A 12,131-nucleotide genomic window follows, 5' to 3' on the forward strand; every position below is an offset into this window, starting at 1 on the left:
AATGGGGCCTGAGAATTAGATAGTTGGTGATTTAGGATGATCCCCAGGATTGTCCGATATTACAGAAGCTGAGAAGAATGAGTTTCAGGTAGGAGGGAATGATCCACTGGGTTGACTGCTGCTGAGAGGTCGAGTAAGCTAAAGTCAAGCATAAGTGAAAGATTTATGAAAATTGACCAAGTACCAAAGAATAATGGAGCCAAGCCTCTGGTAAGACTGATCGAGAGGGAATGATTACAGAAACAGAGACAGCATGTATAGACAACTCTACTGAGAAGTGGTTATAAGGGAGCAGAGAAATGGGGTGGCCACTAAAAAATAATAGTTTTAAAGATGTGAGATCCTAGAGTATGTTTTTAGAGGGATAGAAGGAGGGAGGGAGGGTGGGGGAGCGAGCAAGAGAGGGAGAGGGAATGAGATTGTTGGCTATTATGAGAGAGAGGCAATTGAGCTGAGCACTTTTGGTCTCGGGATCCATTTACGCTCTTGGAAAATATTGAGGGTCCCAAAGAGCTTTTGTTTTTGTGGGTTATATCTATCAATATTTACCATTTTAGAAAGTAAAACTGATAAGAAAAATTTTAAACATTTACTAATTCATTTAAAATAACAATAAACCCCTTACATGTTAACTTTTTTATGACAAATACTTGCCCAAATAAAAACTAATGAAAAGGCAGTTTTATATTTTTGAAAATCTCTTTAATGTTTGCTTAAGGGAAGACTGCTGGATTCTCCTATCTTCTTTTGTATTCAATCTGTTGCAGTATCACACATGACGTGGCTTCAGAAATCCCTACTGTACGCTCCTTAGAAAATAAGAGTGAAAATGCAAGTAACATCTTAGTGTCAACTATAAAAGTTTTGATGATTATGGATTCTCTGAAAGGGTCTCAGGACCCCCAGGGGTTCCCAGACCACGCTTTGAGAACTGCTGACCTAAGCAATGAAATCCAAGAGAAGGCAAATGGAGATGCGATTCGGGACACCCATGGAAGACTGGCCCCTGGGTTACTTACTGCCCCTCTCCCACAAGTGAGTGGTACACGGGGTGATATAGAGCATGGACTTGGGACCTAACCTGCGTGGGTTCTGACTTCGACTAGCTGTGTGTCCATGGATCCCCCTCCGTGCCTCGGTTTCCCATCTGCAAAGTGGGAGTAACCATAGCACCTACCTCATTGGGCTGTTATCAAGCTCAAAGCAGATCGAATGACAAGTAACACAGATGGGTGCCTGGCAAAAGGAAGTGGTCCCTAAGGGCCAGCGGCTCTTGCTCTTATTATTATTATTATCAACACGACTCATCGAACTTCCACTTGGCTGCCGAGTGTGGGCAAGAACCGGCTCATTTGGCGACTACCTACTGAACGGCCCCTAAGCGGTCGGAGCTAAGGCGACAGCAGCGGGAGAAGCAAGCTGGTCCCCTCTCCACGGGGCTCCCGGTCTCCTGGACGAGGCCAGCAGGTCACGACTGGACACGCCGGTGAGTTCGACAATCCCAGTCGCTACAAGTGCTAACATTTGGAAGGGCGTAGGGAGTGGTCCGGCTTTAGACGCGTTGCTCCCCCGTCCAGACGCCGGCCGGAGTGGGGACGCGTGGTCGCTCCTCCGGAGAGGACTGGCTTCCCCCAGACCACGCGGCTCCCAGCGGTTTGGTGCGACCAGTCCAACCGCCAGCTCGCGCTAAGGCCGCTTCCCAGAACCCCGATTCCGTGACACACGCCTTCAGGACAAATTCCCGCTCCCTCGGGACAGGACTCCCTGCGGAAGTTCCTTCCGTGGGGGCGGAGCCCCCGGCGCGGCCTGGCCACGCCCCCCGCACCAGGCCGCAGTCGACTTGGCCAATCGGAGCTTGGCTTCTTGCCCCGTGCGGAGACACATTCTCCAATCGGCGAGTGCTGTCGTCGCTCGGGCAACGGCGTCCTAGAGACGCCGAGTGGGCCGGGCCTCCGCGGCCGGGTGGCCTGCATGTCCCCGCGCGCGGGTGTGGCACCACGAGGCGGAGAAAAGGAAGGGGCACGGGTAAGGCGGCGCGGCCTCGGCGCCGGGACCGCGGGCGCGAGCCGACGGGGTGGAGGAAGGCCCTAGCGGCGGGCAGCTCGGAAGGTCCCACAGCCCTGAGGCGGCGGCCGCCCACCGGGACACGGAGCTTCCCCTGCTGATCCCCGGTGTCAGGCCGGTGACGCGTTTTCTCGTTCATCGCGTGCGTGTGCCAGGCGCCGTTGTAGGCTCTGGGGCTACTGCGGTGAATAATAAGGTCCTGTTCCCATGGAGATGACGTGATATTTGGGGAAGACAGACTGCAAACGAACAACGTGGTGACATTTTTCTCCCTGGAGCTCTGAGGGTCCCATGGGAAATGTGTGGTAATGCCTTCAGTCACTCCGATTTAAGAAACGTTTCCTGTCTCTTATTTCATTTGCCCCCGCAGTAATCTTATGAATATCATTTAACTCCACCTTGCAGATGAGGACTTGAACCCTACGGGATGAAGGGGATTGTCCAAAATCACACACCTAGGAAGGTGCAGAGTCAGAATTCAAACTCAGCACTTCTGTCTCATGTCAAGGTCTCTGCACTTTCTAGCAGCACATTCTTCTTCCTCAGACGGCACAGAGTTATCCCCGCCTCCCTCAGAAGTTTTGTGAAATGTCCAGTCGCCCAGAGCTTATTTCAGACCGTGGGTAAATCACCACTTCACTTTCAAGAAGAGCGATTTAATACCGTTTCTTAAGTTATATGCACCCCTAAATGGCTGGTTTTACAGAAATGCTGCAAAAAATATTTCGACTATGACCTACTGTAGTTCCTTCATCTCTTTTGTTCATTGTCTTCAATCCAACAAACATTTACTTGGCTAAATTCTGGGAATTCGAAAGCGAATCGAGCACGGGCCCTTTGACTATCTGTGAAAATATTTGCCTCCCATGCAACCTCGTTGCAAGCTTTAGGAGGGCACGAGTTTTATTTCTGTTACCCACACTTCCCCTTTCTCTCTGCCTTCATTTTAGTGCCTGGCTCACAGTAGGTGCTGGTAAATATTTGTCAAGCAATGCTTACCGGAGACTTTCAGTTTGCTCTCCAATCTTGTCTGCCTTTTTTTTTTTTTTTTTTTTTGCTCTTTTCCAGCCATCCTCCTCTTTGCTCATGCTGTGATTCTCACAGCTGACTGGCACATGGAGACAGAACCACCTCCAGAAGGATGGTCCGTAGTCGAGTGCCTGCCCAGAGCAGGAATCTCCTGGGAGGCCACTGGCTGTTAACAAGACAATCGCTTTAATAAAGCTTCTTTACAGGTGTGTATCGAGAGTGATCGTTTAAGGTTAGTAGACGGTGAGAGTCACCGAAGGTTTTCTTGGATGACTCCTTCCTTCCCCTCCCAGGCTGGAAAAATAAGCTGGATCGTATAGACGAGAAACCGAGTGAGACAGAAGTCTCTTTCTTCCTTGAAATACCACAAGTGAGATGACCTTTTCTAAAGCGTATTTATCTAATTATATAAATCGCACAATTATATAGATTGCATTCTCGTAATATTTAAATATTGATTCACTTTCAAACGCAGTGCTATCCAGGATATCCACACCATTTAGAAGAGCAGATGTAAAGGGAAGGGAGCTATTTGAGAAAACTCTGTGACTAGAGACAACATATGCACGCGATACCCTTCCAGTACTAACGAGCTTCGTTTCCACTTTTTTCTCTCAGCGTTGACCTTTCCTTTTACTGCTATTTCGTTCTGTTTGCGTCGTTTCAGGTGGCATTGTTATTTTTGCTCTCCATCCGTTTGCCTGCAGTTTCACTGCGTCTGGTGCCACAGCTAGGACCGTTACTGCCAGCTAATACTGAGCGATGTTCCAAGTTTGGGGCCTCGCATTTTTTTTCTATAATTGCCATTTATTTATTTATTTTTAGACGAGGCAACCCTTGGTTGACCTCACAGATTGCAAGGACCTTGTCAGCTTACAATCCCTTATTTTTTAATTTATTTAATTTATTTTTTATTTTTTTCCAATTTTTCTTCTTATTATTTTTTTAACGCCTACAGCACCTGGTCTTCCTAGGTGATCTCCCATCTAAGTACTAACCAGGCTTGACCCTTCTTAGCTTTCGAAATCAGATGGGATCGGGCTTGTTCAGGGTGGCATGGCCGTGGACTGGGGCCTCACATTTTTTAAACTGAGTCCTCACCAGCTGCTTATGAAAAAGTACAGATACCATTCCCTTTTTATAGATGAGGCAACAGGGACGCAGAGCCGCTAAGTGGCTTCAAGGCAGAGTGTGGCTAGAAGCCACAATGGTAGAGTGTGGCTTCTACTCCATGACTGCCTCGTAATAGAACCTGTGTTCTTGACTAGTGTTCCAGCACTCTCAAAAATGTGTACACTCTGGACGTCCCACAAAAGCCTTGAGGTGACGTAAGAATACATATAAAATGGTAAAACAGAAACATGTAAATCAGGTTCATGAAAAATACAGATCAAATAGGAAAGTAACATTAGGATGAAAGAATACTCAGATCGTCCATAATGGTTAATATAGTGGGAGCTTTAGCTATATTAATTTAGCTGGGAGCTTCTTGAACACAAGGAAAAAAATTTTTTTTTAAAAGAAAAAAAAGGAAGTTCATTTTGTACAGGCAAATAAGGCATTTTAAGTCTGGGGAAAAAAAGCTTTTCTAACACCTGGATCTAAAAGACAGTTCTCCCGGGGTTCATCACGAAGCTGGGGAGGGACTGATTACTGCTAAAGGACGAAGGCATAGGCTCAGCGTCTGCACCATTTCGAGAGAGAAAGTAGACTATTGCATTTGTATGGAATTTTTTGAAGTGAACGATTTTGAATAGTGATAGTTTTTTACTAACACCTTCTGAATTTTGTTTTCCCCCGGGAGTTCTAGATGATGTTATCCTGTCCCCTGGGTCAGTTCCATTCACTCGTTTGCTTATTTACCTACCAGTTATTCACTGAGCACCTGCCATATGCCAAGCCCTGTCTAGGCATTGAGGACACCGCATTGATGGTAACATCACTGTCCTGGTGCACCTGGTGCCTCCGCTTTGTCACCGTCTCCTGCTGGGGTTTTTCTGCACTGACTCTGGTTTGCCCTCCTCTGTTATCCTGTGATGACACCCAATACCTTATGCTGTAACCATCTACCTGCCTTCTGCCCTGGGCTCTGTCAGGTTTATCTTTCTGTATCTTCCCAGGACCTAAAATTAATAGCAGCTACCAAATAGTTCACATAGCCCATTGTGTGTCTGGCTGTTTAAATACATTATCTAGTATCCTTCGAGCCTAGCATGTGGCACTTAACTGTTTTGTGTCATTTACCCCTTGAGAAGCCGGTGAAAGCAGCATATTCTCTCTCTAGAAAAATCACCTCACACACAATTTTGCATTTCATCTCAAAGAGTTTAAAGACCTATGGAAGCACACACATGGACTTCGTCCCTAGATGCCAGGTTACGAATACTTGCTTTTAAAAGAAAGATTATTTCCATTTTGCAAATGAGCAAACCAGGTCAGGAGAAGGTTAATTAACTTGCAAGTTAGCATAGAAGATAGTGGAACCAGTCTAACTCCATACCTTCTTGATTCTAAGCCCTTTCTTTTTCCCACTGTAGATGCTCAATAAATGACTGAGTGAGCGTGTGGAAGGCTAAAAAGGGAACTTTATAGGGTGCGTGTCCCAAAATATAACAAAATGTCCATTTGGTATCAGAATAGACAAGAAGATTTTTCCCAAGTATTTGGATTTAACTGCCAAAATCTTTTGTGTTGCTTGCAACTTTTTCCAGTTTAGTCAAATGATAATTTTCCCCCCACGATACCAGTTCCAACAATTTTCGTTTCTGATGCCATTTCTGTTTGGCTGTGCACATTTTTTACTCTCGTGTTGAATTATGTTTTCTCTGGAAGCCAAGGCAGATGGATGGCACTTTTGTTATGATTCGGATATAAATAGCATCTGTTAAAAACTGGACATCAATACTTATCTGACGAAGAAATATGTCAGTGAAATAGCCTAATTGTGTTTCTGCCCGTGGTTAAGAAGTGTATTTGATAGTCTGTGACTTGGTGCTCGTTTGGGGGGCATTGATTTTATCATTCTTGCTAATTTCTACTTTGCCAAGTTCTGAAGTAAACATGTTCATGGATGTCTTACGTTCTCTTTATTTAGAAAACCTAAGCTGAGCATGATGTAAAGCTAAGAATGACCTTGCTTGTGTTCAGAACATTGTTTAGCTTTCAGAACGAGGATAAAATTAGTGCCGGCTTCTCGTCCTCACAGTATTAGGTGTTGATGACTGTGGTCCACAAAGAGCGAAGACCAGCAGACTGCTCACCGTGCGCCAGGCCAAGCAGCAGGCGCTGTGTACAGAAAGATGAGTGTTGCTGATTCTTTCCACTCGAGGGGCTTACTGACTAGCAGGGGCCACAGATAAACAGCCAAGGGAAAATTCTAGAAGCAGAGAATCAAAGTGGAAATAGAGGTAGGACTAGGGAGATGGACTGGGAAGTATTAATACTTTGACTTTATACTTTATGTCCCCCCCACTCCCACCCCCCACCAGCCCCACAGCAAAGTAATAGAGTTACGGTAGCTTTGACTTTTGTGTCCTTCTCTTTTGTAATGAAATAGTTGGCAAAACAAAGCTATGAGACCAAGTTCTCTGCAAAGGCGTGGTTGGTTTCGTTTAAGGAGGATAGGAAGGCCTCACGAAGGGAGAGCTATGCCCTCGGTCTTGAAAGATGAATTCAAGTGCCCCAGGTGGGAAAAGAGGAAGGAAGTTCTAGCAAAAGCATGAACTAAAACGCAGAGGTGAGGAACCACGTGGTCTGTCCGGAGTACCATGTGAACGTGCAGCCTGCACGGAGCCACAGTACCTGGAAGAGTCACCTGGGTCAGGTGATTAATGACGTGAATGACTTTATGCCCTGGAGGAGTATTGCATGATTTTTTAAACATTAAAAAAAAAGAAAAGAATTTTAGACTTATAAAAAAGTTGTAGAAAAGGACAGAAAGTTCCTGTGTGCCTTCAGCTTCTCCCGTCTTACGGAATAACCATAGTATGATGATCAGAACCATTTCACAGTGCTGGTAGCTAAGCTACAGACATTATCAGATTTCACCAGTTTTGACATGCATTCATTTTTTTCTTGCTTCAGAGTTCTATGAAATTCTAACACATGTATAGTTTCGCATTGCATGTTTTTAAGCCAGGGAAATAACATGACTGTATCTGTGCTTTAGAACGATAAATCCTGGCGGCTGAGGAGGATGGATCAGGGAGAGAAGTCAGAGGCCCGGAAGCGGTTTAGGGGGCTATTTCTTAATCCAGACGCATGAGGACGAACAGGGGCAGGGAACTTAGGGATGGAGGAGGCGGGGAGAGATTTAAGGGGTATTCTCCAAGTACTTGCGGACTGTGTAAGAGAGAAGTGGAGAACAGGGGCCGGGATTTCTACCCTATCAAGGTTCAGGAGTGGAAGCAAATTCATTCATTCACTCAGTAAGTTTGGACACTTCTGAACACTAGTCTGTGGCCTGGAATCTGGGGACGCCCGGAGACAAGCATTAATTGAATACTCATACAAATAGATACAAACTTGGCTAAGGGCTTGAGGGACAACAGAGGTCCTTGTGGAAGTGTGTAATGGGGCCCACCTAGTGTGAGCGTGTCAAGGTAGGCTCCCTGAAGAAGTGACATGTAAACCGAGATGTGTGACAGTGGTTCTCAGGAACTTGTCCACAAGGCAGAGTCTCAGGCCTCACCCCCCACCAAACTCCCACCCACCCTGGATCTAGCTGGTTTCTGACGAACCCTCCGGGCAACGCTGAAGGACACTCAAGTTTGAGAAACACTGATCTCTGGGACAAGGAGGATTATTAGGCAGAGTGCGGAGAAGCTTGAGGGGTCGAGGCAGACCACTGCAGCATGTGGAAGAAGCTTTCATGTGACCAGGCCACATGCGAGAGACTGCCAAGGGCCACTACGGCGAGGCATGGAGGAGGAGACAGCTGAAGAAGCAGGCGGGGGCCCGTCCCGCATGGCCTGGGACAGCATTGAGGACTCTGGTCTTTATTCCAGGGCAGTAGGAAGCAATTGGAATTTGTAAAGCAAGGAAGTAACATGAGGAGATCAGCATTTAAAAATGATTATTCTGGCTGATGTGAGGAAAATAGAGGAGACCACGGGGGGCGGGGTGTATGTGTATCTGTGTGTGTGTGTGTGTGTGTGTGTGTGATCGAGATATGGGAAGGGCAGTTGTGCTCATACAGTGTTGACACGAACTGTCTCCACCTGGGAGACCTAAATTTAGTGTGACGTGCTTGTAGAGGACCCGTCTGAGGTTTTCGACATAATTTAGTGGCTGGCAGAAGCGCCCGATTATCTTGTAGACCCGAAGGCTCTGTTCTTGTGGCTTGATAAACTAAATAAAGAAATCTGTCTGCCAATCTGTGCTAACCCCATTGCTCTCTTATTTTTCAGAATACACAAATTCAGAAATAGTTTTTCTTGAAGGAAATGAAACGAAATAGCACCAAAACAACTGTCAACAGCACCAAATCAGGCAGTCCCAAGGCCAGGTGAGACGCCGCCCTTTCCCGAACGCCTGGGTCAGCCGACGGGTGAGGAGATTGCGTCGAGTTCAGGACACACGCGTGTCTTGCGCTGTGTGTAAGGCCTCAAGAGAAAAGTGCTTTAAAAGTCGATAATGACACCGTTATCACTCCTGTCTGGTCGCGTTAGCCGTTCATGCAACCAACATGTACTCAATGCTGATTTTTGTGCCAGAATTGTCTAGGAGCTTACATCTCTATCATAGCAACAAGCATTGGCTTATCCATTTTAAAGGTGAGTGTCCTTAATTTGATACTCAAGGCTGACTGCAAATGTCAGACAGCCACAGTGCACTGAGAACACGACTCAGCCTGTGTCACACTGTAGGGCCCCCCGGCGCGCTGGGCTCGGCTGGTATTCTTGTCGCCGAGTCATATCCTGGCTATAGGGGGCAGCAGCGGCAAGCCTTTCCCTCTGGACTCCGAGGCTGGGAACCTTTGCAACTTCCCTTCCCAGCGCAGGGGACTTGTAGGAGCCTGGCTGCAGTATGAATGGGGTTTGTCCAGCACCTGGGCATGGGAGAACGCGACGGGCTGCAGCTCTTCCGTTTCCAGAGGCTGCCAGTCAAACAGTTTCTGAGATGGGGATGACTGTTTGACAGCCGACCTGTGGTCAGGTTTTCCGGAGGTGACTTGTTTTTCCATGGCCTGTTGCCACATCTGTCGTCGCGTTAGTCGCGGCCGTGAGTCTGAAAATGTTTGTTTGGTAAGAGAGAATTTCTGAGACACTTTCTGAAATTAGAGTTTTGTGGCCGTGAAAGGGAAAACACATTACAAACAAAACAACATCAGCTTTTTCTTTAGGGTCGTATTCCGGGGCAGCCGGGCATTTAGGCGGATCACATTATCACAAAACTGTAATGCTCAGTCAAGCTCAGCGTTGGTTATTTTTTGGACCGTTATTATCTGTTATGGTCCCTGCTCTCATGACATTAATGGTCTAACAGGGAAGACAGCCATTAGACGACCCTGAGTGTCACAGGTGTTAAGTCAGAAGCCCTTTCTGATGCCAGTCACTTGTTCTCAGTGTGGAGGAGAGTGACAAATCATGGATGGCGCTGAAACTTTCCTTGGATGGTGGGAAAGAGTGAGGATCCTAAACAAGGTCCAGGAATGGAAAGCGTGTGCGTGCGCGTGTGTGTGTGCGTGTGCGTGTGTGTGCGTGCGTGTGCATGCGTGTGCATATATGTGTGTGTGCGCATGTTGGGAAGGGAGTGCTGTTTGAATGACAGGGCTGTGAAAATCATTCATTAATTTAATAACTACTTTTGGAGTGTCAGTTATGTGCTGGATATTCTTGGGTGGGGGGTACGTGGTATAAAAACGTTACATTTCATGGAGCTTATAATCAAGTTTCTAATTTCCCAGATAAAAGTATAATTACCAGTTGTGATAAGTGCAGTACAGGGGATGACAGGCTGTGACGAGAGACTCTACAAGGAGGATGTAGACAGGGTGATCAGGGAGACCTCCCTAAGGTCACGCCTGGGTCTGAAGGGGAGAGGCGTTAGGCAGGCGAGGGATCGGGGGAAGGCAGAGACGTGGGAGCTCCAGGCAGAGAGAGCCATGGGGCCGTGGGAGAGTGACGAGGTGGGAAGGGAGAGGCAGGCAGGAGCCAGGTAACTGCTGCCTGCTTAGGCATCTCATAGCTAGCGTGCTGTGATGCGTTTATTAAAGAACATTTAAAATAAAAAAGATCGATGTCCCCATCATCCCAGCATAGTTATTTCTGTCACATCTTCTACACCCTGTCCACGTGTGAAAACATGTTTGTGTCATTGTATTCATAGTATTTCCCCTATTGTACTTTTTCTCTACACTTTTTCCTAAACACGTTTTTGTGTTTCGACATAGTCCTTAGAGTTATTTATGACAGTGAGATACTATTCCATTAAAGTATATTAACTTTGGAGGGTTTGTGTTATATTTGGAGTTTGATTTCTGAGATTGTGTATGTGTGTGTGTGTGTGTGTGTGTCTAGACTTGAAATATATGCTGCAAGAGGAGGTATTTTAATAATGAGGTTTGGGAGGAAGGTGACAGCCTGTGTGGGGATCCGAGGAGACCCTGACACAGGGCCGGCCGTTGGTGGAGGAAGACTATGGCTTAGACACATGGGGCTGCTGTGTTTGTAAGCCACGTGCTTTCCAAGGTCAGCTTATAACCACAGATTTTTCTGCTAAATTAAATTCAGATGACTGGCTAAAATGTTTTTTACAATTCTCTATCATTTGGAATATATTTGTAAATCAACCTGTGTTCTTCTAATTCCTATGTTTAAAACGGTAGACTGGGGTTGCCAGCCAGTTCTAAGATATTAAGGAAGTATGAAGCTGGGGTGGGGGAGGCAGGGCTGGGCTGCCAGTATTGGTGGCACAAACCCTGAATCCTAATATTTGATCAGCTATTTATGTAGATGACTTGCTTTTAGTTTTCTACATGTTTTTTTTTTTTGAGTAGGTTGTAGAATCGTTAGGCTGTTCTACAAATGCAAGGTACATTCTTGAGAATTGACAGATTTTCTTATTACTCTATCAGTATATGCGAACTTCACCGTTAGTAGTGTGTTTATCTGAGAATGCACAGAAATCACTCTCATGCATCTGTGTGAGTATGCGTGTGTGTGTGCACGTGTGCATACACACACACATGCACACACACACACGCTATCCTGGCACAGCTGGGCAAAAAGCATGGGATTAAATTTAGGAGAGTTTGGGTCTTGGCCACATGAGTAAATCTGTCTTTTCTCCCTGGGGTTTAATTTCTCCACTTCTAAAAACATGGGTAATGGTATCTAACTCACAAGATTGTCACAAGGTTGCCGACTTACTAATGGCCAGCAAAGCAGGTGCTCAGTTATTGCTAGGAGGATCTAGTAGAATCATTTAAATGTGACATTTGTTGGTCTTCATTTTGATATCAAGCAGGGAACTTTACATGTGGACTCATCCTTATAAGTCAAATTCAGGTTCTTCTACAGTAGTGGTCTCCCCTTGTTAAAACGCAGATGGCTGGGCCCCACCCCCAGAATTTCTGATTGGTTGGTCTGGGTGGGGCCTGGGAATTTGCATTTCTAAAAAATTCGCAGGTGATGCCGAGGTTCCTGGTTCAGGGCCCCATTTTGAGACCACTGTTTTGAAGCTCCTTGCCTGCTTCGACAGCCTTTTAAAACTAATTTTTAAAAATAGAAAATAAATGCATTTTTAAAATAATAGTATTAATAACAATGACAATCCCCCTTATTTCTGCTTGAGGAATCAACAGATGGATTAGCCTTTTCCCTCTTGAGATAAACTGGTGATGACATCTCTTGGGACAGGTCCTCCGAGATAGGGTGATTGGGCTCCCACGCTCTTCAGCCCCGGGAAGGCTGGTGTCACCGAGCTTCTACAGGCTGCGTCAGTGCAGTCGGAGATGCTGTGTGGGTACTTTCTTCCTGTTCTTTGAAAGCGTGCCGCCGTGTTCTTTCAGCCCTGATTAGATGGTGAGCTGCTGG

The 12,131-nt window shown here is 46.2% G+C and overlaps 1 protein-coding gene and 1 pseudogene across 1 annotated transcript in view; one reads left to right on the top strand and one right to left on the bottom strand.

Moving 5' to 3' along the window:
* The first annotated feature begins 1,921 nt into the window (after window positions 1-1,921).
* The window catches only part of EFCAB6 (EF-hand calcium binding domain 6), a 184,416-nt gene continuing 174,206 nt past the window's right edge, over window positions 1,922-12,131 (top strand). The window contains exons 1-3 of the mRNA XM_039863013.1: window positions 1,922-2,025; window positions 3,133-3,299; window positions 8,502-8,599. Of these exons, the coding sequence (XP_039718947.1) occupies window positions 8,538-8,599 (62 nt within the window). The 5' untranslated portion in view covers window positions 1,922-2,025; window positions 3,133-3,299; window positions 8,502-8,537. The remainder of the gene's footprint in view (window positions 2,026-3,132; window positions 3,300-8,501; window positions 8,600-12,131) is intronic.
* On the bottom strand, window positions 4,043-4,161 carry LOC120603017 (uncharacterized; annotated as a pseudogene).

Source organism: Pteropus medius, unplaced genomic scaffold (assembly GCF_902729225.1).
Source record: "Pteropus medius unplaced genomic scaffold, Ma_sr-lr_union100, whole genome shotgun sequence".
Lineage (NCBI taxonomy): Eukaryota > Metazoa > Chordata > Mammalia > Chiroptera > Pteropodidae > Pteropus > Pteropus medius.